This window comes from Syzygium oleosum, unplaced genomic scaffold (genome assembly GCF_021117445.2).
Source record: "Syzygium oleosum isolate NSW1041296 unplaced genomic scaffold, Sole_v2.1 Sole_v2.07, whole genome shotgun sequence".
Taxonomy (NCBI): Eukaryota; Viridiplantae; Streptophyta; class Magnoliopsida; order Myrtales; family Myrtaceae; genus Syzygium; species Syzygium oleosum.
Genome location: NW_026607491.1, coordinates 7,541,808 through 7,569,597, shown reverse-complemented (window position 1 = coordinate 7,569,597; position 27,790 = coordinate 7,541,808). Strand labels below are relative to the sequence as shown.

The 27,790-nt window shown below is 42.2% G+C and overlaps 5 protein-coding genes across 7 annotated transcripts; 3 read left to right on the top strand and 2 right to left on the bottom strand.

Moving 5' to 3' along the window:
• Positions 1-60: 60 nt before the first annotated feature.
• On the bottom strand, positions 61-8,602 carry LOC115674232 (serrate RNA effector molecule). Its single transcript, XM_030596579.2, has 12 exons — positions 7,905-8,602; positions 6,803-6,912; positions 6,497-6,554; positions 6,023-6,097; positions 5,841-5,915; positions 5,714-5,761; positions 3,518-3,586; positions 2,625-3,425; positions 2,487-2,535; positions 1,148-1,413; positions 853-1,035; positions 61-399 (listed from the first exon to the last, which is right to left on the bottom strand). Exons 1-12 carry the CDS (start codon positions 8,405-8,407, stop codon positions 339-341), a joined length of 2,298 nt encoding a protein of 765 aa, XP_030452439.1. The 5' UTR covers positions 8,408-8,602; the 3' UTR covers positions 61-338.
• Positions 8,603-10,243: 1,641 nt separating this feature from the next.
• LOC115677794 (60S ribosomal protein L30-like) lies at positions 10,244-12,075 on the top strand. Its single transcript, XM_030601014.2, has 5 exons — positions 10,244-10,383; positions 10,506-10,611; positions 10,798-10,899; positions 11,611-11,679; positions 11,796-12,075. The coding sequence occupies exons 1-5, from the start codon at positions 10,363-10,365 to the stop codon at positions 11,834-11,836; spliced, it is 339 nt and encodes a 112-aa protein (XP_030456874.1). The 5' UTR covers positions 10,244-10,362; the 3' UTR covers positions 11,837-12,075.
• Positions 12,076-15,151: 3,076 nt separating this feature from the next.
• Positions 15,152-18,206, top strand: LOC115678444 (uncharacterized). The gene is made up of 6 exons (XM_030601853.2): positions 15,152-15,439; positions 15,616-15,812; positions 16,406-16,486; positions 16,890-17,129; positions 17,566-17,643; positions 17,723-18,206. The coding sequence occupies exons 1-6, from the start codon at positions 15,325-15,327 to the stop codon at positions 17,966-17,968; spliced, it is 957 nt and encodes a 318-aa protein (XP_030457713.1). The 5' UTR covers positions 15,152-15,324; the 3' UTR covers positions 17,969-18,206.
• Positions 18,207-19,176: 970 nt separating this feature from the next.
• Positions 19,177-25,644, top strand: LOC115676251 (protein ALTERED PHOSPHATE STARVATION RESPONSE 1). 3 transcript variants are annotated; one of them, XM_056313310.1, is made up of 7 exons: positions 19,177-19,408; positions 20,865-21,965; positions 22,341-22,409; positions 23,301-23,512; positions 23,744-23,967; positions 24,263-24,947; positions 25,434-25,644. In XM_056313310.1, exons 1-6 carry the CDS (start codon positions 19,192-19,194, stop codon positions 24,930-24,932), a joined length of 2,493 nt encoding a protein of 830 aa, XP_056169285.1. In that variant the 5' UTR covers positions 19,177-19,191; the 3' UTR covers positions 24,933-24,947; positions 25,434-25,644. The 3 variants fall into 3 exon arrangements, with proteins under 3 accessions (XP_056169285.1, XP_030454991.1, XP_056169286.1); XM_030599131.2 differs by lacking the exon at positions 25,434-25,644 and having other exon boundaries at positions 24,263-25,356; XM_056313311.1 differs by lacking the exons at positions 19,177-19,408; positions 25,434-25,644 and adding an exon at positions 20,331-20,399 and having other exon boundaries at positions 24,263-25,356.
• A 1,118-nt stretch (positions 25,645-26,762) lies between these two features.
• On the bottom strand, positions 26,763-27,790 carry LOC115677310 (NDR1/HIN1-like protein 13). Its single transcript, XM_030600446.2, has one exon. It carries the CDS (start codon positions 27,759-27,761, stop codon positions 26,955-26,957), a length of 807 nt encoding a protein of 268 aa, XP_030456306.1. The 5' UTR covers positions 27,762-27,790; the 3' UTR covers positions 26,763-26,954.

Sequence of the window (27,790 nt, the reverse complement as noted above, 5' to 3'; positions counted from 1 at the left end):
CAGATGGCATTTTATGCTTAGTCAGAATTAAAAGGACAATGACCATTCGACCTCCCAACCTTAAAGTTCACAACCATAATCAACCTTTTCTTCTTTCAATTAAATGGAGCTGGACAGCGATTAAAAAAAAAAAAACATCTCAGATTTCTAGAATACATGCAATTGAACGCAGCAGAAATCCAATCATTCAGCAAAATGTTCCTGCCCACTTATCCTTTTACACAAGACTGTCATAATGAGATCGGATTATTGCGAACCCGGGAAAACCATTCGGAGAAAGCTTGAATCCTAATGAGACGGCTTGTTCTATGACTTCACCACTCTGCCGGTGCTGTCGCCTACAAACTCCTATAGTCTATGACTGTCACTTCGTCCTCTGGTGCATCTAAGTCTTGATAACTGCAAACACATTGAAAATAAGTCAGGCCAAGCACATAGAAGTCTCACACATATCTCATGGCACAGTTATCCACTCGAGATACCAATGGTCAATCAATATCCTATATTTAGGCGTCTTGTGGATCAAGACTTGAAGTTTGATGAAGTAGTGTGATACGATTTATCTTTACTATTTTGATGTGATGAATTACAAACCGGTGGCGTATTAGTTCAACAGATACACCGTTAAGTCGATAGATAAGCTTGCAATTTATTGTCTCACATATTTGCTGGATAGATTTTCAGGCCTTACAGCAAATTTTGACCACAAAATTCGAACAAGGCAGGACATCATATACCCAGACCAATGAACAACTGAAACAATAAGCTCAACAGCAAACAAGTTGCATTAAGCATCATGATGAACTAAATAAGAACATGACAGAATATTATGTCTGTGGACATCTAAATTACCTTCTTAGCCGTCGAGGATCCTGCCGAAAGCCTGGAAAAGATGCAATAATTGGGGCAGGACCACTTAACTGCGGCCCAGGTCGACCATTTCTCCCCGCGCCTTCAAAAGGAGGAGGCGCACCCTGCTCTCGGAACATCTGCATTGCAACTTCAGGAGGGGCGGGAACAAAAGGCCCCAAAGGACTGCAATTACAGTCACATAGAAATTATGAGATATAGAGACCAAAAAAAAAAGCTTTAAAACAGCATAGTTTCACAACAGACCAAGGCATCAATCCCAGAAAGATCAACCTACCCAGCACCAGGAACAGGCATCAATACTGGTGGAGGAGGAATATCCGAGGCAAAAGGAGCAACATGAATGCCTTGTCCACCAAAAGAATCATACATGGGGTCATCTCCATCCCCTCCATCCGCACCATCTTTATCAGCTGACTGTGGATTTTCAGATCTATCAAATCTCTCACCACCATTGGCTCGGTTGTCACGCTCTCTACGAATGCCACGATCATCTCTCAATCGATTTTCTAAACCCAGCCTGCGTCTCTGTGGCCTGTCTCTCTGCACAATGAAAATTCAGCAGTTTATGGCAATAGCAATGGCAACAGCAATTGCAAATGACGTCAATAACTATTCATAAAAGTGCAGTTAGCATTTTGCTCTGACCAAGTTTCCCAATTATCAATGTCCAATGGATAGATAATTCTTGAATCCACGAATATGTTTTAGATGCAGCCTACTCAACAATCATTGATCTTTTAAATATTACCCAAAGTAACTCATACCAAAGCAATGACTGCAAGCAAACATTGACATGCTCATCCAATTTGCTTAGCTATTAGCAAGCAAAAATGGCAAAATGGCACAGATATATCAATACATCCATTCTTCATTGTGCACGTCTCATATTCGACCCAAAAGATGCTTCTTTTCTAAATGCTATAAGCATTTTACATGTGAATGACTTCTTTTCCTTAATAAAAAAATAGTCACTTGAAAAGACAATTAAATCTCGATCTTCACGTATCTTCATCAGATGTCTTGAATTAGTTTCAATTAAGAGGTGTTTTTGATGTGCCTCGTGTTCTTGCCAGCCCTCTCCATTACCAAACAAGTTTCCTTCAAACAAGAGGAGCCTAAGTTGGCCCATCATCTATATTTGTCCTATCGCTAAGAACTATAAACATGCCTCCTAGATTCCATATTTTTAAAAGAAAAATGAAAAAAAAAAACAATTAAGGTGGAAGTTAGGGTTCTTTAATGTATAGAAATTGAGTCAGAGTGCAACCCAAGCACCCTATTGCCGATCTCCAAAGGAAAAATTAAGGACCTAATTTGTCCAATTTTTCTCATTACGTCACTCTACAGGAGCTCCTTCAAATCCCTAAACCACAAATTCTCATTTCCTGCTCCCTTATTTCCTTGCTTGGAAAATCACTTTACACCGCCAGCTAGTATATATTTAGAATAACATGAAAAAAAGCTTATAATGATAACTACAGAAATACTTCAGCATTAATTGTACATCTACCCATATGCAGTTCTACATGCATCTATTCGATATGTGTGAGAAAGGGAGAAACAATCATATATAAAACTAATATGGAGCCTTCCAATAGCTGGTTTAATCCTACCATAAGGTTTTGCTGCATGACAGGAGTTCCACCAGGGGCATCGGTATCACTGCAGAGTGCAAACCATAATGTGGTTGTCAATAATATTACGGAAACACAAAATAAAGTAAAACCCCCTCATTATCTAACTACACTTACTTCATGTAGTTCTGGAAATAGAGCTCTTCACGAAGTTTCGATGTGAGCTCCATCACAAGCTCAGGATGTTTGAGTTTAAGGTGCTTATGCACAAATTCAGCAGCATGAAAAAGTTTCGTGCATCCCTTGGCTCCACACCCATATTTCCACCCATACTTTTCATCCCTTATCTTCCGGACATAAGGATCTAAAACTTCAACAGCAGCTGCATCTATCTTCTCTTTAGCAGTCATCACTTCCAATGGATCTTGGCCCCTTAACCTCTCTTGCCAGCGTGAGTCAAGCTTATTTTCCCAATCAGCTCCATTATTTCCCAATTCAGAACCCTTTCCTTCTGCTCTAACATGACGGAGACCCTTAGCCTCGCTTGTCTCGGTCATCCCATAGTAATCCAAGCCATGAATACGCCAAAGATAAGTAAGAAGAGTATCCAGCAAATCTATGCCTTCCAGCCCCTTGACAGAGGTTAAACCTCGTATTATAATAACTGGGCCACTAGAACCGCCATGAGATTTCTCTCTGTTTATTTTATCATTGTCAGCTCCACCTAAGATGTTTTCCTCAATACCTTTTTCAGAGTCAAGTTTGCGCACAAGAGCCTGCGCTTGTTCAACATCAACTTGCACTCTTCTGGGCTCAGAACTGACGGGATGAGCCTTAGGAGCAGCTGACAGATCAGCCTCTTTAGTTTGTCCTCTTCCAGGTCGTCGTCTTTTACCGCTTGTATCCGGTTCATCGTCAGAGTTTGCATCACTTGCCTGACCTGATTTACTTGTGGAAGAGGCATTAGTGCCAGGACCTCTGCATAATAGCACACCAGTCATTGTCCAATATCGCCAAGGAACTAAAAGGCAAAATTTCAGGAATGAAAAAATGAAGAAGTGAGATTTTACAAGTCCAATGTCCCACTCTGCAAATCAAGCAAAAAGTCCTTTGCAACCCGACGTGCAAGTTCATTCCTCCTGAAAGCAGAATACGAAAAATAATGTCAAATAAATGGCTACCTGATGAGTCATTGGCAACACATTATCCCTATAAATGGCTGATCAAGGATGAGACAGACCATAACCTCTCAGATAAACAACTCATTAATCCAACACCAACTAGTTTTTAAACCCATACTTTTGCTCTGGATTTGTTTGAAATTCGTCCGACAACATATTATTTCTATGCGAATCACAATCAAATATATACAAAGAGGGGAACATTAAGTGTATTGATAAAACAAAGGTCAAAACTAATAACAAGAAAAGGGAAGGAGGAATAAAAAAAATTCCGCAATTTCCTTTCTGTGTTTCAGCCAATTTAGCCAATATATACTGTGATGTGTAAGCTCATTTTCTCTCATATTTTAGCTCTTCTCAACTGGACCAACATCCACTTGTCCTAAATGATTTACAATTAAATTATTTTTTGTCAATTTTGGCGACAGGTATCTCTCTGGCTTCGTTTGGAAAGGAGGGGGAGGGGGGAAATAGGCAGTCGCTCAGGAAAATGAAGTAAATTGTCAAAATTTTTGTACGGAATGGGGAATTTAAAAGTTTTCATCCCCTCCCCATTTACTTCCCTCCCATACATGGCCTTTATCTTCATCCGATGGTCTTCTGCTGAGGATATAATCAATCCAATGTCAACTTTTCAATCAACAACTCTTCAGATCTTTTCCAAGTACGCATCATTGTTTTCAAGGCGAGATTCTGTATTCTCAAAACAGGCAAGCTTAATAAGGAAAAGATCCGGTGGCGGAGTGCCAGCTGAAGAGTTATTGACTGAAAAGTCAACACGATTGATACGAGTCAACGAAATCACTTCTCTAAATACTTCCATCACAGTCCAGTCTTCAAAAATTGGGCCATCTTGGCAAGCCACTTCTACGCAGAGAATTCCAGAAATTCTTTCTCTTTTTTTTTTTTTGGCCATCACTGTTCCAACTTCTGAAAGGTTCAACTTTCTTGATACTGCCCTCAAATATAAATTAAAGAAAAGAGATGAACTAGTGCTTCTTACCATTGCCTTCAGATTTACTATTTGAAGAGAAACTTCTAAAGCTAATGTAGATGTGCATCACATAGGTATGTATTCAAGGTGAGTAACAGAATATATTTCTCAGGTAGTCTAAAACCTCCTCATTTCAGCCTTATGTCAAGCTGAAGTAAGAAAGGCAGCATCTTCTTTAGCTCTGAGATTTTTCTTTCCATACATATTTAGGCTCTTCCTTAAGATAGAAAACAATTTCTAATCAATTTTATTTATGTCGTTTTTCTTCAAAATGCATGATCTCATTCTCCATATATTAAGTCTCCTTTTCCACCTCCATTGCCTGTAAATGGGACACTCCGAGAAGTATTTAGCTTTATCTTTATAAGATGGATATAATTTTTGGTGGATCCTAATTCATCTTGCTTTTTCTAAGTTGATTCGGACATGCCAAATCACATTTTAAAAACCATCAGCTTTTTCAAAGGCCTTTCAGACCTTATTTTTCTTTTGTTTCTCTACACCATTGCAACCATTGCAACTCCAATTTCCTGTTAAAATTTGTCCAATTTCTTGAAATGCCATTCCAAAATTTGCATTCTGGAAAATTCTTATTGAGGAATGCATAACGTTTAATTTCTTGATTTTTTGCTATATATTACCACTTACAAGTTCAAAATAGCAGAGGGAGACATTATTAAATTTTGAAAGTTCTCTAATAACCATGTTTATTTCTTCTGTATTTACTTGAAGCTTTCGTCATAGCTATGTCTAATTCCCAAGCTGCCAAAATATGTTGATGAGTTCTCGACTTCTTCATCCTATCTATCTCTAATTCTCAAGTTGTACAGAGCGTATACATTTGTATAAATTGTCCAATAATTCTTCAAATTTGGCATCATTAGATTTTTTTCAGTTTGTATCTTGCATTGTAGACGCTCTGAAGTATGAAGTGAAAAGGACGTAGATAAATGGTAACATGATATTTACAGTATGCCAGTGGAGGCCAGGTATCAGCATCTCATACACCTGCCTTGAACTTGAACTTGAACATGAACAGTGTCAAGAAGCACATAGATACACATACAGTATAAGACTTCACCAGAGCATACCTTTCTATGACCGCAACTAAGTTTGTTGGATGATATTTGTCTTTCAACCTGTAATCAGTGGCTTGTTCAATTAAAGTGGTGAATGCCCCCAAAAAGGAACATTGTCAAAGTAAAGTACAAGATATACCATTCTTCATCTTTATGAGCATCGAAATACGCTCGTTTCTGAGTAGAAATGTACTCTGACTTGTATTCCTGATATCTACAAAGTCGACAGATGGGGATCACATCACTTGACCCTTCCCATTAGATGTAATAAGCTCAGAAAAGGGTAAACCTTGAGCAGTGAAAGTACTTCATATTACATACCTTCGCTCAGCCTCTGCCGGTAATATATCATCTTCAAGTTCCTGAATGAATTGCTTGTACGACATCATTCCTTCTCTGCATGAAATCAGGGAACATACATCAAACTTCTGCTTCAGATGAATCGAACCATTTCTAGTGTTTATATTTGTATTAGGCTTTGAGAGGTACACTGCATCTATCCTTTGAACATCTATCAGTAAATTTGACTCTCAATGCACAAAATGCTTCAAATCTAGCATTCAAGTAAGATAGAGAAATGTTTGCATTCTTATATGTAATGATCCAGCTCCTTGTCCTATATTATTCCTTGATTGAACAAATATGAATACATATAATGGGGATCATCGGGCTCTCTTCCTTAGAGAGAAAGTAAAACTTAATTGAATAGCCTAGAGAATCTAGTTGAATCCAACAAGATGACATGTAAGAACCAAATTTCAATTCAAACGATCGCTTAACAAGATAACAAGCTACCTTGGGGCAGTTCCTGTAACAGAGGCATCACCGTAGCCACCACGGCCAGTTTCCCAGTCTGCAAAAATCAAGAAAGCCTGACATACTCAACATATAAGGTAGACAAATTCAACAGAAGCTAAAAGGAAAGATCCATCTTTATCATATGAAGCTTAGCCATTTCCATAAAATGTTCAAGAAATTAAACACGAGAAACTGTACAATGCAAACCACTAACCAAATTTACAGATGCATCACCAAAAGAATCTTCTTCTCGTAAATAATGCAGATAGAGGAAACCAATAAATTTAATTAGCTAAGACTTACCAAGTGGACCGCCCAGGTAGCCTCCAACTCGACCCATGTACCTACCATGAAGCCTCTCATCACCATACCTGCCCCCCATCTCACGATCATATCCATAATCATAGCCAAACCTATAACATGTCAGATTCAAGAGAATAAACAGACTCACTATAGAAATAACATACTTGATCGCACTGACCAATCCAAAAGGAATGAACATGACTGATGAATGGAGAGAATAGATGTAAGTGATGGACCAGGACATGCACTTCAGTGAAAATGTCTGTACCAACATAATTCCTAGTATACTACCGGTTAGGGGAGACTAGCCTATTGTGCAGGTTATATTGTTTCGTGACAAGAAAATTAACAGGTTCTTCCTATGTTCAGCTCTCTCTCTCTCTCTCTCTCTCTCTCTCTCTCTCTCTCTCTCTCTCTCTCTCTCGATAAAATGAAAGAACTCTTTCAATGCCAATAATGTACAGATTCTTGAACACAAAATCACCAGGTTTGCACTGATATGCCTCTTTGGTACTAAAAGCTGATACCACAAAAGGACGAAATTGATAACACACAACGCATCTAGACATAAATGAGTCCGCCATCGCCATATATTTTCATGGTTCCCTCACCCGAATCCTCCCCAAAAATAGAAGAGAACAAAGAGATAAAAGCAGAGAGGCCTGGAGCAAATATTCCTTTCGCGTCTTATTTGTACTCCACTACATTTCCAATGTGTAGAGACGAGCAATGCTAGGATACCACAACGTGTATGCAAAAATGATTTACAATCTGATGTGGCAAATGCGAGTGAGATTTGAGTGAGTGGACCGTATTCAGAGACCTGATAAGTATGAAACAGTAAAAATTTGCACAGCAATTTTGTATACCGGTCTCAATATCTCTAGGACGATTTCCTCCTTAAACACAGTTCCTCAAACCGTGATGACCCCAAAAATCAAACCTTTCTCCGCGAAAGAACCAAACCAATCAATTGAGGGTCTAGCATCCCAGAGACTTCATATCTCGTTCAAGTGGCGAAATAGCTATTCAAAAACAGACACTGAGAAATCACTCCTAATCGTTCCAGTGTACGTAACGAAACAAGCACGAACGCACGCACCTTCTATCACCGGGTCCAAATCCACCTCTAGGGCTCCCCCTCCGACCCTCATAGCCGCCGTCCTCTCTCCTCGACCGCTTGTACGGCGGCAACGGGGACCGCCTCCGCTCCCTGTAAGGCGGAGGCGGGCTCGGGCTCCCTCTCCGCTTGTACCCCCTGTCCCGCTCCCTGAGCGGAGGCGGGGGAGGGGACGACTGGTTCCGATCGTAGTAATCGCCTCCGCCGCGGCGATTCGGGGGCCGGTCCAGCTCCCTCTCGCGCGAATCCCTGTCGCGCTTCCTGGCAGCAGGAGGAGGAGGAGGAGGAGGCTGCTGCTGCTGCTGCGGCTGCGGCTGCGGCTGCGGCTGTGGCTGTGGCTGCAGATGCGAGAGCGGGGGCGGCGGGGGCGGCGGCGGCGGCGGCGGGGGAGGCGACGGGGACTCGGCGGGATCGTCGGAGGATTTCTCCTTGGCCTCGGGAGGGCCGTCGAGGGATTCGACCGGCGGGTTCATGACGTCGGCCATGGATGATGATGGATCGGGGCTTTGGTTTGTGTGGAAAGCCCTAGAAGAAGAAGAAGAAGAAGCAGCGGATGAGGATTGATGGGAGCGTTCGTGTGTCAGAGAGAGACAGAGAGAGATGTGGGAGACGATGTGCGGAGACACGGTTCGGTTTTTGGGGGCGCTTTTGGGTTCGATTGGTCTCTCGGCAATGTTTGCTTGAGCGTAGCCTCGCGCTCGGACACGCTCCTTTCTCTCTCTCCCTTTAATTACCTCTTCATAAGGAAGTGTCTTCGATTGAGAGAGATTTTGTTAACATGTGCGACTCAATCCGAGGATTTGATTGTCCAAAAACAGACAGCTTGGCGAACGATCCTTGGGAATATGAAAGATCTTAGCTTTAGGTGGAGAGTTTCGAATTTGATTAGTTAAAAAAAAAAAAAAGTCGAGTTTCGAGTCGAGTTCAACCTCTCATCCTGTAACTATCCAGCAATTTTCTTGAAGAGGGATTTGAACGCGAGCGACTTAGCCGTGTTGCCATTTGTACACAAATGTGAGAGCCGACTAGCATATAGTTGCTTACATGATCTGAATGCAATGATTAGTTGGTTTGCTTATTTTAACCGGGCGACGAGCTTGTCTCGAGTCCTTTTCTTGATTCAACCAAACGGATCACCTTTTTATCTTGATTTAGGTGCAAAAAATATGGACGGTTTGTCATGAATTTAGATAGTCACCATTTGAGATCTTTAGAAGCGATAAAAGTTGAAATTTCAATTTCCTTTTTTGTCAAAATAGAGGTGATCGGTTTTCGGTCCAACGAAGCCGGTCATTTATTGGACATAATTTATAATAGCTGTTACAATTTGTGTTCACATTAAGTTCTTCCTGTTTATTGCGACTAGATACATACCTTTTTCCCTATTTGAAATCAATCCAAAAGTTTTGTGATTTTGTAGTAATTATTCTAGTGGAGAATAGCTCCTAGACGAGTTAAATTTGTTTGTGTTACTACCGAAGACGATGTAACTTTTGAAAAGTTTCAGGGGAGGAGGACTAAAGCTCACTTAGGGTTTCACTTTAATTTACTTAATTTTTTTGAAGAAATTAAAAAAATTTGAAAATACACATGTACAGTTGATCCGGTTTGGTCAGTCCAATTCCCTCTTGGAACTGGGAATTGGACTAGCACTCTTAGGAACCAAACCAAACCGGCAAAAGTAACAGCTAGGGTTTTTTTTCCAGGCGATTCCCGATTCTGTCCATCCGTCTTGCTCACCTCTAGGTCAAAGGGCATTGGCTTGTACAGTCTATCTTCTTCTCTAGGTGATTTGGCACACGAGAACCAATAATCAAGTTAGCTCAAACGCGATTTTGAAATCAATTCAGTACGTAACACTACATTCAAAAGAAGAAAGAAATCGCATTTCCATGAAAAAAAACATATGATGACCAATCCATTGATAAGAAAAAATAGAATCTCTTCCTCGGAAAGGATTCATTAGAAATTCATCCATACCGGAGGTAGTTTACGGAAGACAGTGAGCGAGTTCGGTAACTGACGGCGAGCACCACGTTAGTGTTCGCCAAGCGATCGACCCGGTTTCGATTAAAGTGCATCAATGAGTGATCGAAATGAAAGGTGGAGCAACCTAATTGAGGAAGTCACCAAAATGGGTGACCATCTATAGGGCCTTCGAGGGACCAAATTAGAAAAAACCGGAAGGAAACTGCAAATTTCAGCTCGATCGAGGGCCGGATTTGGGAATCGCCACAAACTCAAGCCCCTTAATTGCAAACAAACTTTTATATAGCCCACTCGAAGCACGGCCCGGCCCAAAACCCCAAGCCCATCACTTCTCCGTATAAAATGATCTCCTCTCCGTCGTCCTCTAGGGTTTTGCTGTCGTCTCTCTCCCTTCGCCGCTCCCTCCGTCTCTGCACAGCTTCAGGCAGCGACCAGCAAGGAAGGAGCAACAATGGTGGCCTCGAAGAAGACCGTAATCTCTCTCTCTCCCCGAACCATTCCTCGTCGTGTTCGCCCTTCGTTCTTCTCGTTTTCTTTTAGACGTATGACGAAGTTTTGATGGAATCGACGTTTTTGCCCATTTTCGCCTTGCAGAAGAAGACGCATGAGAGCATCAACAACAGGCTCGCGCTCGTCATGAAGAGCGGGAAGTACACCCTGGGGTACAAGACGGTCCTCAAGACCCTGAGGAACTCCAAAGGTGCGTTCTCTTTTGCCCGATTTTCTCTCGTCGCTAGTTGTTCTGTCAGTAGCATTGCGGTAGAGAAGCGATATGGTTCGATCTCGGCTTAGATGTGAACTGGGACGGGCTAATGCTCCCGCTTTAGCGTCATCGAACTTGTTTGATATCGAATTGATTCAATTCTTGCTGTCGAATTTTTACCAGGTAAGCTGGTCATCATTGCGAACAACTGCCCTCCTCTTCGCAAGTCCGAGATCGAGTATTACGCGATGTTGGCGAAGGTTGGAGTTCACCACTACAATGGGAGTAAGTTCGTCGACCCCGGAGGATCTGCTGTTTGTTGGATGATCTCTGCTGTTCACTTTTTCTCCGATTGGATTGGCATGCTAGCTTAAGTTAGCCTGTACCTGGGCCTGTGTGAGAAAGCTTATTGGAATGTAGATTGGTCTGCCATTTTGTTCCCCTTATCAAGTATTGGAATGTTCTAAGCTGTTTCCTTTTCTCCCTTTTGGGGATTACGTCCAGTCAAACAAGATCAAGCTAGTCTTTGGGCTTTAATCATTTGGTTTGATGCTATAGCTGCCTTATTGCATGTTTAGATGCATATATTTCCATTTGATCATTAATCATGCAATCAATTCCATTTGTTCTTCTAGTCGAATCCATATTAACGGCTGAGCAATTTCCCTGTTAATGGATTTTGGCAACTTTGGTTGGGGCAAAACAATATATTTCTTTATGCTAGACATAGCGACTTCTCCTAGAAATAGCATTCTTGGAAGAAAACCACTAGACCTGATGCTGTCGATCATATTTAGGATTTTGAGATGATGAACTTACATAAGTTGGTTAAGGTAAACAGAAAGTGTTCTTTACATTTAGATTTGTTGGTGGGGCATTTATTGAGCTGGGAATTATGATTGATTCGTGAATTGAAGGCTATCATTTGAACTCAGTTTTTCTTAGAAACCATGAAAGGATTCAAAATTGAAAACTGTCTCCATTTTCATGTACCAGACAATGTAGACTTGGGCACAGCTTGTGGAAAATATTTCAGGGTATGCTGCCTCAGCATCATTGACCCAGGTATGGAGATGGGCTGCCACTGTTCTCTAGTTAACTTTTTGATGCTAATGGTTCGACAGCGCCTACTTGCACTTCTACTAAAAACTTATGTATGTCTTAATATCTATTGTTTTCAGGCGATTCGGATATCATTAAGAGCATGCCTGGTGACTCTTAGGCAGTCGACATCCTGATGCCATGAGATTTTGGTCTAGCGTTCCTAGATTTATGGGTTTGGGCCGGGAAGGGGGTGCCTCGTGAAAAAAGCACTATGCTGTTGACAGGAAAAACCTTAATTATCAAGTGACTGAGATGCAGCTACTCTGTAACCCATTTTAGTTGTTTTATTTGGTATTGTTATCAGAATTCTTTTTTCCAATACTATAAAGAGTTGAACCTCGTGCTTGTGTTTCTAAATTGCTCTTCTTCTCATATAATCAAAGAGAGAACATCTGTCGGCAATGAATTTAAGCTAGAGTTGTCCTGAACAGACTTCTGATTCTCAACGAGTGAAAGATGTTGTAGATATGTGTGGAACTTTTGGTAAGGCCGGCAGGTTGTTTTGGTCTTCCATGCATCTACATCGCGGGAATGTCTTTAATGGCTGAATCTTCACCTTTCAATTTGCTGAGGCATCAATCAGACTTTGTTCAATCACTTCCACATTGGCAAAGCTGCCTGTCTAGTTCAAGCTTGACCTTGATAAACTGCCTCCGATGGGGGGAGTTTGTTCTTGCGCCTCTTTGCCTACATTTCTTCGTGTTTTCTTTTCAATATATTTTTTCGATTTTCTTGATATCTTATGCTTTTAGCCAAGAGGAAAATTGAAACCTCGGTACTAATCAGATGAAGAATAAGGTAAAATCTGCTCCTCGGTTGCTGCTTCTCTCTTTTCCGTAACACAAGCTCATTGTAGACTATGCGATTGCTGATGCTCTGCGAAGTTGCTGCTAGTTAATGTATGAGTTGTGCAATTGGATTGTAGATAGAATTCAATTGTTAATTGATCTCTTCTTATTTTGCAAAGGGGTAGGGGTCAACTGAGTGCTTTAACGTATTATGTAGACGATATTCGATAGTTTCATTTTTGCCAATATCGGTGCTTGCTGCTTGGGGCACGAGCTCTGCACGCGCGCATTTGAAATGTGATGATTACCGGGACAAGAAAATTGTTAAGTATAACATAACATGGGAAAGTTATATAGAAATAGGAAGTTCTAAGATATGCGTGCTGATTATGTAATTTTACGCTGTTCGGGATGATAGTTAAAGCTCCAAAAAGTGGGACAATTAGGGATAGTTACACAAATAATCTCTAAACTTTAGCTTAATATAAATTTTAGCCCAATATGCAATGTCGAGTCTGAGTTTTTAATTTGTTCAATGTGGTCCTTAAATTTTTAGTACGTGTTCAAGTTAGGACTATACGAAATATTTGATATTATCCTCATATAGTCTAGTATTATCATTATATTAATTCAAGTTCAAGGACAATATTGAATATTTTCGTTAGGGGTGAGCGGTTTCAGACTTCGTACAGGTTTCATGTGAAATCTACCCGTGGGATCAGGTTCCTCAAGGGTCTACCTAGGTTCCACTTATATTATTAATTGAACGATTGCAGTGAACTATCACCTTTAATGACTACCATTTGCTACTACAATCCACTGATCACAATTTATATTTAGACACACGAAAAATATGAAATATTAACAAAGTAAAAGTTTCGATCATAAAATGGAAACTCAGACTAGTGGTTCTAGATTATACATTCATTGTCAGACGCCATGGAAAACAGCAGGATTTCGCGAAGACATAAATCAAGAAAAACCCAAAAACTTATTTTTAGGTTCCAGGTTCTACCTACCTTAAACCCGGAACCTATCTGTCGAAACAAGTTCTTCAATTTTTGGAACATGAAACTTATCCTGCATACCGTAGAACCTGAAATTGTCAAGTTCCCATCTGTCCGGTTCCCAAGTTTTAGGTTCTACCCTGTAACCATGCTTACTCCTAATTTTCATATCATCTAGGGACTAGATTAAATATGCATCAAAACTTAAAAGACCAAACTGAACAAGTTAGAAGTTTAAGGACGACATTGCATATTGGACTAAAGTTCAGAGACTATACTGAACAAATTAAAAGTTCAAGAACTAAATTGCACATTAGGCCAAAGCTCAATAATTATTTGTGTCATTGTCCCTTCCGGTTGTATATTAGATCGAGCGCTGCTACATTTGTGAACGGCACGAACAACCACGTATATGCTAAAAAAATGGTAGTTATTTTTTAGCAAAGAAAATAAGCAAGATGGACTACGCGGAGTTAGGGGTGATCAGTTTCAGGGTGGGCGGTTCGTACCTCTGAAGTGGGAACCGCCTACTAAGGAATGGTTCCACAAAATAAGAACCGGGAACTGTTGAATGGTTCCATGAATACACCCGGGAACTGGATCGGGTGGGTCCATGAAATCAGTTATTTTGCTAATCTTTCTAAAGATGTCAGTTGAAGCTCGCGGATTGCCCAGTTCTACTATCTCGTGCCTCGCTCTATTGATACTTGGGTTGATTGAAGGACACGAATCCCGCACTAGAAGATCTCTCGTTGACTCTTTCGGGTTGATCCCTTACTCTGTCCGCCACGGAAACAAATCGAAAACTTTCTTGAATTCAGGTCCCCCAATAAAACGGAGACAAGCAATGGTAGGAAGCGCGACGATAAACCTGATAGCGCTAGCTCAGGGGGAAGCGATAGGGGAGGGACACGAACACGCGTCTAGAGAGAGAGAGAGAGAGAGAGAGAGATGGAGGGAGGAAACCATGATCAGGGAATGGGAGGGAGCGTGTGCACGCGTTTGAAAAGGAAAAAGAGTGAGTTTTACATAAAGAGTGAGAGACCATGATAGAGATAGAGAGTGAGCTGGTCAAAAACTATTTTGACGTGGGCGATCAGGGAGGGTGGTTCTAACTTGGACTCGGAAATTAAATTGATAATCATAGATTCCAATTATTAGAAGTGGATACTGAACTGGTCCTTATGGGAACCACTGATCTGGGCCGGTTCGATCCGGTTCTAGATGGTCCCGGCGATTATCGATTCTTTCACCCAACCCCAACCCTAGCCCTAACCCAAGCTGAGGCTTAAGTTGTGGATACGATTTAATAGTTTTTTTTTTTTCCTTCTTATATTATTAAATGCAATTTTGGAACGATATATAAAATGTATCAATCCAATGTTTTCACTTAACACGTAGAAAATATGATTTACGGGTTTTTTCTTGATTTTTTCCTCATAGGTAATGAAAATTACCAAACACGATTTTCACCACTTAAAAAGCAAATAATGAAAATTACCAAACACGATTTTCACCACTTAAAAAGCAAAAAAAAAAAAAAAAACAAAACTCCTTTCGCGTACCCAAAAACACCCCCATACAAGTCATTCCCGCCACAACCCCCCTCTTCGTCCTCGCCACCATCATCCAATCTCGAGAAAATCTCTCTCTCTCTCTCTCTCTCTCTCTCTCTCTCTCTCTCTTTGAATTCCAACCATCGTTAGGGTTCCGGCTTCTCGTCGATGCTCTGATCCCGGCAATTTTCGCTTCCCGAAGCCCTGAAGAAATCTCGACCCTAGGGTTTCATCCCCGATCCCTCGCCCGAGACAATGCCGGAGCTAACCGACGGGCACAAGGTCCTCGTCCAGGCCCTGATCTCGCGCGGCCCTCTCCGCGAGAAGGACTTCCACGCCGTCTTCCATGGCGTCACCGGCAAGAACGCAGGTAACTCCGGCTCCGGCGGCTCTGTGCCGCGTGTCTGTCTTCGTTCTCTGTCGAGCCCTTGGTCGGAGCGCCGTCAGGAACGGCGGGCGTGGCTGAAATTGGAATTTCGGAAGAGATGGATTGGAAGTTCTCCGATCGTCCTGATGATGCCTTTTTTTCTTTCTTTTTTTGTGCAGCGAATCACCAGCAGCTGTTCAACGATTATCTCCTGAAGATTAATAAGGAGCTCTCGCACGTTCAGTGCGAGCTGCGCGGATGCAGGGACCAAAACGACGGCCAGGTGTTCTATGGATTTGTCAATAACGTTGCCGACGATCAGTCGCAGCTCGGGACCAAATACTCAGTTCCGCAGATCGCTTTCTACAAGTGCATTGTACGTGTCCGCTCCCTTTCAGTTAGTTTTAACGATCCTGTATATTCCGGTTGGGATGTGCCCGCTCATTGTTTGGACAGACTAGTTTTCTTGTCCGTTTTAGTACCTTCTAATAGTCGTATATTTCTTTTCAACCTCATTGCTGACTTCAATTGTGTTTAAGGGAAAAATTGGAAAACGAGAGAGACGGTGTTCATCACCGAAAGCATAAAGCTGACAATCTGATTCAATTTTATAAATTATGAGCATCTTAGATGAGCTGGCAGCGGAAAAGAATTAACTTGCTGAGGATTATAGAACGGGGTGATTACTGATTAGTAGCGGATGAATGGGGTGTTTACTCGGAGAAATGGTGAGATAAGTTAGAGCCTGTGGTAAAATAGTGTAATCTTGTCTAGAAGATGGATATCCGTGTTTCTGTGGCATTGCCTGTCTAATCCAGGATGCCGTTTGAACATGTCTTTATTATGATTCAAATTGCTGCCCACTTCTATCAAAGGGAAACATAATGTTGTTTACTTTTCTTATGCTAACGTGACGTGATTCTTATGTTCAATGATGTTCGGCTTTTTTCTGGTAATCACTGTTTTCAGATAGAAGCAATAGTGCAAGACACAACTGCTCAAGGCTGCATATCAGATATTGATGCTCTAAATATACGGCTGGAAAATCAGGTTGAAGTTTCTGCCTCTGCATACATACTGACTAATATGAATTGTTGTGCCGCCATTGTTAAGAGAAGAGTATGTCATGCATTCTTATGACAGTTTTTTGCATGGTTTTGCAAAATAATAATTTTCGATAATTTCGTCACAACTTTTGCATTGATAAACTGGTCAAGATATAATTTATGGATTGCCAATGAAGTTCTGGTGAGAAAAGTAAAGCTCGGTTTCAGTCCTGCTTTATGTTTGATACATGTTTATTTCACTCTCAACCATTAAAGAGCATAGATACGAGTGAATAGCGAAACTATCCAAGTTCTCAATGAATTTTTGCATATCCAAGATTTGATAATTTTTGAAACTTCTGGATAGTCTCATCATTTCATGCTGAGGGCCTCTGTTTTATCTGCAGATGCTGAATGGAGCTGTGTCGCAGTCCCAGGACAATTCTCTTAGTGTCCCTGCTGCATTTAGGAATTTTTCTATATCCCAGAAAGAAAAAACCGTTGAGCAACTTGTGCGGGACAAGTGGCTTTGTTTGTACCCAGATGGTAAGATAGGACTTGGCGTTCGATCTTTCCTTGACCTCAGAAGTTGGTTCCGCAGTAATGGTATCCCTTCATGTGAAGTATGTAACGAAGCTGCTGTCAAGGTTTCCTCCTTCTCTTTCTTGATGATGTTGGTCAACAATGCTTATATGTTTCGTGTTTGTTTTGACATGTCCAGATCTTCTGTATTAATGTGATTGGCAACTTTGTTGCTTTGGGGAAAGCAGTGACTCGCCAATGAGTTCTTTTGCCGTCATCACCTATTGCAGTTTGTGTTGGAACATGCATGGAAAGTTTATGTTTACATATGGTGCATTGAACTGTGAAATGCGAACCTGTGAAGTGCCAAGCACTTTGAAGTTCCATAGCAGTACACTAGGTTAACAATAATAACCATTGGCATTATTTTACTGAACTATCCGACTCATCACAGACATGGGAGTTCGGGCCACATGCACATCAAGTATTTATGCTTCTACTGAAAACAAAAGACATTGCAACACATTACTAAAGGATCTGATTTCTATCTCTGTCTGACAGGCGGAATTGTGCCCTAATGATGATTGTAACGTTCGAATCCATCAATATTGCCTGAATAAGCGATTTTCCCAGAAGAAGGTATGTCTTGATGGGTTCCTCGTCATACCACTATATGGTTCAGATAATTTTCAGTGCTGAATTAAATCATATCTTGCAGGTTGAGCGAGTTTGTCCTAGTTGTGGTCGACAGTGGAGATGGGTACTGCCCAAAGCAGAAGAAATAGAGGAAGAGGATGCACAAGATGTGCAAATCCAAAGCCAACCAGTCCCGCGTCCAAAGAGAATGAAGCTTCGAAGCAGGGCAGCTACAAATGCTGACACTCTATTACCAGCTTCAAGTCAAGGTGCCCCTCATAGTTCTGAATTTAGAAGGACAACTCGAAGCTCTGCCCGCCTGAGATGATGATGTTATCCGTTTATAGCGAATCATTCCCTTTGTAGAGCGGCAGAAGGGCTAGCATACTGTAATTAGCTTTGAGATTTCTGGTGCTAGATTTTCCTAGTTTATGTGGTGCTTTTTGGATGCCGCGCATTTTTGCTTGGTTGCCCTTCCGGTTGGTGCAAACTTCGGTATTTATGCTGCAACAAGTAGCTAGTCAGGACTGTGATCGAGTTATATCATTTCATTCAATTGGGCAAAATGCAGTGCGCATTATCATCTTTTTCTTTTTGCATGTCCGGAGTAAGCTCGGGTCCATCACAGACACAAGAAACTCTTGGATTTTATCTTCAGTCCCAGGTGTAGACGATGAAATTTGCGAGGAAGCCCGTGGGATGAGTGCATGTCAATTTATGCCCTGCTGTGTCTCAATGCCTCCTGTTCTGGATAGGTCCTCAGGTGTTTCGAGAATAAGCACATCGTATCTCTTTGGGAACCCCAAGCTGACGAATAATTGATACGATGAAAGGCACTCGTCATCCATGACCTTGCTTTAATAATGTCACTAGAGGCTTCCAGTAGGAAGCCAAGCATTATTCTATTCGCAAGATGCGGAATAAAGTGACGCTGAGGATGAGAAACATCTTCCCGGCTGGTGTGATGATGGTTGAAAGACTGCTCCGTCACTGAGATATCTACGGCTCGAAATTGCTCCTGCGAATCGGACTTGTGAATCGGATGCTCTCGATGCAGAGTCTTATGTGTAACACCTATTTCGTAGGCTTTGCCTCCACGAGCAAAAGTTACCATCCGAATTGGACAAAACTCTCAGTGACAACGCCGGCTGTTTTCGAAAGAATATGTGTTTTTGACACCTCATAACTTCGCTTTTTACATTGTATAGTTTCCCTAGTCTCGCGAACTTATGCCCGAGACCGTACCATTTAGCCCTTGCGAATTTTTCGGCGCTAATTGCAGTGTCAGAAACTGTTTTTCTCTAAATTCGATTTATTTAGGGTAGAGATTCGGCCTTGTTAGGTATAAATAATTCCATATTTTCCCGTACGATTTTCGCCCTAAAACTTGGCGGCTAAGCAATGGAAGGCAAGGCGCACTCTTTCCAGGGACACGCGAATCCGCGAGTCTACACACTAACTGCTGCTAGGGAAAACAGAGTGGTGGTAATAAACAGGGGGGTGGAGGACTTTTTGGCCAACTTTTTTTTCCAGATAGGCGCACTCACTTGCATGGAAACTCCCTCCGATAACGACACTTCGTGTGTTTCTTCAACACAACTCCCCTTCTCCTCCTTCTTCCCTTCCTTCTCTTTTTCTTCGTCAACCCCGAACACGTCTCTCTCTCTCTCTCTCTCTGTTCGCGAGCTGATCAAAGCCAACGCTCCACCGCGCGCCTTCTTCTCCTCCTCCTCCTCCGGTGCGTCCGTCGCCGGTCGACGACTTGCAGGTGACGTTTAAGCTTCTGTTTCGATCGACCCTTCTGCTTCCACCTACGCGCGTGCTGTGATCGTATGCTTTCGTGCGGTTTCCTGTATTATCACGGCTGTTGCTGTTGCTTGTTGCTTGTTGTTGTTGTGATTGTTTGGAGCGCGCGTCTCTGTTTGCCCGAACCGCGTTGTTCTGTTTCCATCTTCTCGGCTCGGTCTCATGCGCTTTTCCGGATTGATCGTCCTCGTCCGTAGGATCGGGGGCTCTTCGATTGGTGTTGTGAATTTCGCTAGGTTCTTACTGAATACCCGGCAGCTTCCTTGTGCTCCAGCTAGTCTCTTGTGCTCTGATAAGTCGCAGAGTTCCTTTCTTTTTTTCTTTCCCTTCTTTGGGAAGAGCTCGGAGTTTTGAATTCGATCCCACCTTGGCTCCGGATGCTTCTGGAATCCTCTCGGCTTGTTTTCCGATACTGTCGGACTTTTCGTTCCCGGGTCAATTTGATTTGATGGAGTGTCCCCTGTTTAGAGTTCGAGGAAACGCGAGAAATGGGAATCGTCGAAAACTAATTTCGGCGTCTTTCACTTGGTTTTTGATGATGACGGGTTGACCTCGTTTCTGTTCGAGCATAACGGCTTGAACTGATCGCTACAATTTCTAAGTGGCAAAGTAAACACGTGAAGGTGAGGACGTTGGTTCGGAGGAAACAAAGATTATCAGCTTTGAAAACCATTTCTTTTGGTTTCCTCCCTGTTAGAAGAACTTCGTAACTGTTGGATATTGCTTATCAGCAAATTCTCTCTCTTCAGATTTTCTTTTTCATTGCTTGTAGTGCCAGCATGTATGTATGGAGGTAAATATATCTTGAAATCAGACATGAAAGCCGAGCATTGATTGCTTTCTTTGTGTGTTTGTTCTTGATTTCTTCTGTTTATATTGTATTGCGATTTTCAGAGAACCTATGTTCCCCTGCTGCCTGGTCCTACTCGTTGAAGAGCTCATGGACTAAACATGTAATTTTGTGCAATCTCGATCGATTTCGATGTTCTTTCTGTCCGTTACCATTTTGGAGAAGCAAATAAGCGGAACCTCGTCTTTTACAATGCCGATTCTTTGTGATGATCTGCTGTTCTGTTAGCTAATCATATCTGGAGATATGTGTATATGTCAGTGAAAAGGTTTATCTGGGACCACTATTAAACAATCTAAGATCTTGAGTTGCCAGTTGGCTGCTATATGAAATTGTATCGAGAGAATCCATTCTCAAATCTCCATCCCTGTCAAATACTTCGACATATAAAACAAATATGCTTAGTCTAGTATTTTGGCCGAATGAGGAGTATAGCACCCTTTAACCACCACACTTTTATCTATTTTTATGACTGTACTTTTAGGTCAGTTGATGGTGTTCACAAGATCTAAAGTTGATGTTCCTTGTACTTTGGATTTATCTGATAAATTGGAACGAATAATTTCAGGGTTTCCGTATAATTCACTAGAAAGAAGCTGCAGAATGCCGTGGAAAATGGGACTTACCAGCTCTAAAGTGGAAGAAGATAAAGCCCTGCAGCTTTGTCGGGAGAGGAAAAAGTTCGTTAGGCAAGCCGTTGATGGTTGGGGCTCCCTTGTGTATGCACATGTCACATATGTGCAGTCATTAAGGAACGTAGGGACAGCTCTCGCAAAGTTCTTTGAAACAGAAGCTCCAAAGGAGTCTCCCTTGTATACCTCAACTAGTGCAACACCCAGGCCACCTGCATTAACTGAGAAGTCCATTTTCGAATTTTCATTTTCGCCTCCCCCAGGGTCACACCGTTCCCATGGTAAGGGAGCTCTTTCTCCATCTGCATCGCCTGCTTCCTCTTCTACAAGAATTGAAGAAACGCTTGCTCCGCCTGCTACCCAGACGGTGACTTCATCTTGTACTCCAGAAAATGTTCCACATTCCTCAAAAAAACCAGAAACCTCACCATTGAAGAATCCTGCTGTCCCTCCTGGAACTCCGTTGTGGGATTACTTTGGTCACTCCCATCCAATCGACCATCAGTTTTCATTCCTTGAAGGGAAGGGAGTGAGGCAAGGATCTGAGAATTCTGATAATGTAAGAAAACTCATGGATGAAAAGGAAGTTTCTGAACCAGAATATGATGAGGAGAAGGATTCTTTTTCTAGCGCTGAAGGATCTCTGGATTCTGAAGATGAGTTCAGCGTGGGTTCCGTTGATACTCCAGTTGGCAGATCCGAGAATTCTAACAGGGTGAATGATGAGGGTAAGCCTAGTTTATCACCGACAAGAGCTTCGGGAATGAATTCCTTGAAAGAAGAAAAGGGCTACTCCCCTGATTTATCACCCTTGAGGAAGACATCTCCTGTGGCTGATCTGGAAGCTGAAGCAGAGGAAATATCTTTCGAAGAAGATTCTAGTGGAGCTAAGTTTCATCCAAAGGATTTCATTTCAAGCATCAAAGATATTGAATGTCTTTTCCTAAAAGCTTCAGAGTTCGGAAAAGAAGTTCCACGGATGCTAGAAGCTAACAAACTGAACATTCAACTAGCATACCCAAGGAAAGAGGAGAAAGGTCCTCTCTCTCTCTCACTCTCTCTGCCCGAATTTTTTGTATCAAAGATTGTGTCTTTATTGTCCATTGCCGCTTTCACATCTAGGTTTGAGAATGCATTTATTGCTACGAAGTGCTGGTACACCCTATTTGCTGGATATTTATTTAGCGTGACTGATTCATTAAGTATTCCGAAAGTTATGTATGAGAAGTTTGTGCAGTTTAGTTACAAGCTGATTGGTCTAAATTCCTTAAATCATAAAACTTCATTAAGCATTTGAAGAATTCTATGCTTGAGTTCTTGTTTAGCTTCTATGCATTATACTTTTGGATCAGTCCTTTCTACCATTGTTCATTCAATTTCCAAGGGTTTTAACCAGAGAAGTAACGTGGCAGGTGTACCAATTGTGCTAAAGTATCTTCGAGCTTGTTTCTCTTGTGGGGAAGACTATCAGCAAGTTCAAGGTGAGCCCCGGCATCTGTGTGACTGAGTTGCAGACTTGTGCATGTGATCAATTCGTTGTATCTTTGTTGATTCTGAAAAATGTGGCCATCTAGTTGATAACTTCATTGTGATCATAATGTTTCCTTCATGCTTGTTTTATAGTACTTTAGGATAACCTCATTCGGATTGTGTCTCTCACTTATATTGATTGTTGTGGCTTGTCCATCAAATCATCTGTTCAGAAACAACCGTCAAGAAAATTGCGTTACTCAACTTACATTGCTTGTGTTATACAAAAAGACACTTCTTTTTTTTAGAAACTTAAATATCCGTCCCTGTCAAAAGTGCGGAGGGCCACATATTTTTATCTTTCCTTTCCTTCTGTAATATCCAGATTCAGTTCCTATGTCTGGTAGATTAGCTTACAGTGCCTATATGTAACGGACACATTCTCAAATTCATGAAAAATGCTCAAATTTGGTACAACTACTATGAAAGGCAAAACTCTGTCTTCTGATGTTGTCTCTGTAAGTTCCCCAGACATTAGGGGTGAATCGAAATTTCTAGTGTTTTAAATGCTCGAAAGTTTTCTGAAGTGCTTAAAGTTGCTGTGGTTTTCCCTGTATGTGTTTTTCTAAGCTACACGAAAGATAAATAAGCACGCACTGCTGAAAATACTTGGGTTCAGTTCTGTCAAATCTTACATGAAACTCTCTGAAGTCTCATGCAGCATGTGTGCATGTGAATTATTTTTCTTCATGGCATCGTCTTGTATGTGAGGAGTAAGGAAATGCTTTAGCTTGCAAGAAAGAGCAGCAAGATTTTTCGTCAATAATATGTGTAAAACTGATGTGTTCATTGCTTTACTTTCACATCAAACTTCTTAGCTAATGTTTGCTTGTGTCATTTAGAGTCTGCTCAAACTGCGGTAAAGTATTTAACTTGGAACAGAACTGCTTCTCCTCGTTCCCTTTCTTCTTGGAATCCTCCGAGGCTGAATCCAAAGGATGAAATAGAGGAGCTCGGTGATAATCTCTCTGATTTTTGCATGATTTCGGGCAGTCATGCTTCTACACTGGATCGCCTATATGCATGGGAGAGAAAGCTTTATGATGAAGTCAAGGTATTGTTGAACTTTTACGGGATTAACTGGTGATTGTTTTGAAGTGCAATTGATGTAATACGACTATGACAGTAATCTGATGTGTTAGAGGCTAGTGGCACGAAAAGGCTTTAATTTATCATGTCGATGAAATGAAAAGAAGATGCACAACGTGCTATGATACACGTTGACCAATCCTCGAATTGTGAGCGAACATGTAAACTCTTTTTTTTTTCTGCCCAAATATGTCAGGCGAGCGGGATAATTAGGAGGAAGTATGACTTGATGTGCAAACTTCTAACAGAACTTGAATCAAAGGACGCACAAAGATCTAGAATTGATAAGACCCGTGCGGAAATCAAAGATTTGCACTCAAGAATCAGAGTTGCGATTCAGAGGATTGATTCGATTTCAAAGAGCATTGAGGAATTAAGGGACAAAGAGCTGCAACCACAACTCGAAGAGTTGATTGAAGGGTATAACTTGTCATCTCTGCCTACTTGCCATTTATGACTGCTGGTTTTTCTCTCGTCGCTTGGTTGCATGTCACAAAATTTTGGGGCGTGGATACATGTTTGCACAAGAACTTGGGAACACCGTCTCCCTTCAAAAAGATTGATCTCAAGCTGTCCACAACCCTCATTCCTGCTATTATTCTTTTTCCTCCCCACCAATGATTCAGATCTGAGTTTTCTGGTCATGAGACCGTGCATTCAGCTCGTACTGTTTGGGATCTATTTCTCAATATCTTTTCTGGACCTTATCTTGCAGGTTAAATAGGATGTGGGAATTAATGTTCGAGTGCCACAGACTTCAGTTTGCCATAATCTCAGTGGCATACAACAACTGCAACGCCAAGATTACCATACAGTGGCAGAAGACGGTCTATCTCCAAAATGAGCTGGGCTCTCTCTCTTCGAGTTTTATGAAGTGGATTGCTGCCCAGAAATTCTACGTGCATGCAATAAACAACTGGCTTTATAAATGCGTCTCAATTCATCAAAAGACTTCAAAACGAAAGAGAAGGGCACAACCCCCATCAATAAGGGACTTGGGCCCCCCAATATATGTAACATGCGGTGTCTGGTTGGAGATGCTTGATTCCTTGCATACCAAGGAAGTTACAGATTCCATCAGGGGTTTAGCAGCTGAGGTTTCTAGCTTTTTACCACGCGAAGAAAAAAGCCAGAAAAAGATTGGAAAATGGCTGCATCCATCATCCTCAAATGCTGACAATGCGTGCGACCCGGCTCTTGATAAACTATTGAGCAACGAAGCTCCGGAGGAATGGACTTCACACTTTGATCGTTTCCAATCAAGATTGATGGACGTTCTCTGTCAGTTGGATAATTATGCAGAGTCGTCCGTGAAAAAGTACGCAGAACTGGAGAAGGCCATCCGGGATGCAAAAGTCAACTATGAGCACTTGAAGTCCCAATGACAGGTTCAGGTTCAGGTACAGATTCTTTGTATATAGGTTCAGAAATTGTAAAATTTCATTCCGAAAATCTTTTAGACAGTTTAGGATAATGAGTAGGGTTTTACATTTACTAGAAGAGGAACCATATCAGAGATGAAGAAAACCATATATTAGTCTTCATTCTTTAGCTTTCTCGAGCATTTGTGATGATTTGGCACAAAGATGAATTTGGTCAATGTGCATGTTTTCCAAAGTGGGTGTACATATCAGTTCCAAGTTGCTTGTGGAAGTAGGTATGGATTATGTAGGGGTAGAGAGGTACACTAGCCAGTGAAGGAATGGTCGCTTATATAAGCGCATCTAGTTGCACTGTACTGGAACGGTTCTGTACAATATTGATCAATAATTAAGGGTTACAATGCGTCGGTGTTTGTTTTCTTCTGCATTATATATGTCATGTGTGCCTGTCAGTGTGTACATGCACACAGCTCTTGCGTCTTGAATCAGTTCTTCTTTGAGCAGTCTATATCTAGAGAAATCTATGGAGGCCGTTTCCTGAAACGGGCACGATCTCTTTCGGCTGGCCAAGAATGGCAGAATTTGCTTGGGATACTTGCATTTACCCCATTTTAAGAAATAGAGACTTTGAAAAATCTTGCACCCGTCATGGATTTCATATTCGAGTCTGTTTAAGATCGATCGATTCACAGCGCGAAAAAGGGTCTCACGCTGATCAATAGCTCTCTGTTTGGAAAAAGCAGGGCTTTCTTTTCAATCAGCTTTACGTAGCTCTCGAGGTCGTTCTCGCCTCGTCGCGTAGATTTGGGTAAGCAAGCATCACAGCCTAAAGAAAGTTTTCTTGTCCCTTCTTCTTCTTTGTTTCATTCACGGCATACGCAATCACCTGCAGCTGCTATTTTCCTTGGCAGTGTCGACATTGTGAAGCAGGCTGCTCTCACGAAAATTCGCCCTTTGAATCTATCAAAACAAAGAGCAGGTCGTTACTTCAAGGTCGCTTGGTGAGTTATGCAAGCAAGATTTTTCCTCGGTTTTAGTTCATTCCTACCTCAGTTGAATCATTCCCACTTTCCGAACTCGATGTCCAACTGATTCTGAAAGCTACTGCACATCGTCGTTTGCGACATAACAACTCCGTATGATGTCGGATGTTCTGTCTGAGTTGCTCCTAATCTAATCAAACCAGGTCAACTTAGAATTTCCCATCAATTGCACAGTTTGTCTCGGTCTAACACACACACGAGGGGGAAACAATTTGATGGTCTGATGTTTGGCTTAACCCTTCTCCTCTGGGGCGATCAAAGTCGCATGTCGGAACGTAAAAATCGTCCTATTTCCGTGTCCCAATCCCAACAATTCTTGTTGAATCACACAAGGATCGTCAAAGTGCCCGTGGGATCGCTTGCGGCGATATGATATGATGGTCGACTTTCAGTCGCATCGGCGCACGGAGAGACAGATGCTTTCCATTAGAAACCGTGCAGCAGCTTGCCATCTGCCGATCAACTTAACCTTATAGTTTCCTCCGGACACAACACAATGTCATTGCCCTAAGTTCAATGGCAACTTTTTTCAAAATAGAGGTGTGGGGTTTGGTATCAACACAATCAAAACCGTGTAAGTCCCTGAACTCGTCAATTAGATTAATTGTCTCGACAAGATTTAATTTCGTAACAAGGAAATCTTCCAACAAACAAATTTCCAAAATTACGACGCAATAGATGCTCCATTTTCAACGATTAGTCGACGACCCTCTTTCAATTTCCGGTATAATATATGGTCTCGGGCCAAATAAAATACGTTGCATGGTCTCTAGACATATCAATGAAACAATTGGCTAAATGACGCGTTTATTTTCACACGATGATGTAACTCAGTATACATAAATTTCATCCTACGCACCCGATAAATAAAGTAAATACCTTTTTTTTAATATTATTTTTTACCGAACTTTATATACCGACTCAGTCTTCAACAAACTTCTACGGCCTACCAAATATTTAACCCGTTTTTCTATGTCTCTCATTAAAATATATTCACTCTATAATCGCAATCCTCATGCACAACCTTCGCTGACGCCGTCAACTTGTCCACCGTCACGTCGCACGACAGCTTAACGGTGATCTTCCACGTCTTGACGGCGCCGACCTTGAACTTCACCGGCGCCTTCACCTTCAACCTCAACGGCACGCTTCCCTGGCTCTGCCCCGCCGTCAAATCCCGGCGCGAATCGCTCGTCAAGACGACGTCGCTCCCCGCTAGCGTCACGTTAAGCATCGTGTAGCTGTTCGGCGACTGGTACATCGCCGGCACGGTGCCGCCGGCCAACCTAACGTCATTGTAGTACATGTTGACGGAGCTTCCGCCCACGTAATAAACCCCGATCTTGTTGTTAGGGTTCACTGCCCGGATGGTGAGACCGATCTCCGGGGACATCGCGGAGGTTGCGTTCAGGTCGATGCCGCTGATCGCCACGCCCTCGATGGCGTATTTCGGTGGCTCTGGCCTCAGGATGAGGTAGAAGAGGCCGGCGGCGGCGCCGACGAGGAGGACGAGGGCCACGATGGCGAGGAAGATGCAGCAGCAGGGGCTCCCGCGGCGCTTGCCCCGGCGGGTGTAGCGCTCGAAGAGCTTGGCGTTCTCCGGCGGCGGGACGCGGTAGATTTGGTCCTTGGGGAGCTGGACGACGAAGGTGAGCGGAGGCGGGACGGGCTTATCTTGTGACGGGAGCGTCGGCTTCGTTGGCGATCGCAGCTGCCGTGGAGGCTTCTCAGTCGTCGGGGACGACGGCAGTTCAGGCGGGGAGTCACGAGGGTGGACTCGGTCAGCCATTGAGTCGGACCTTCGCCGGAGTGACTCGG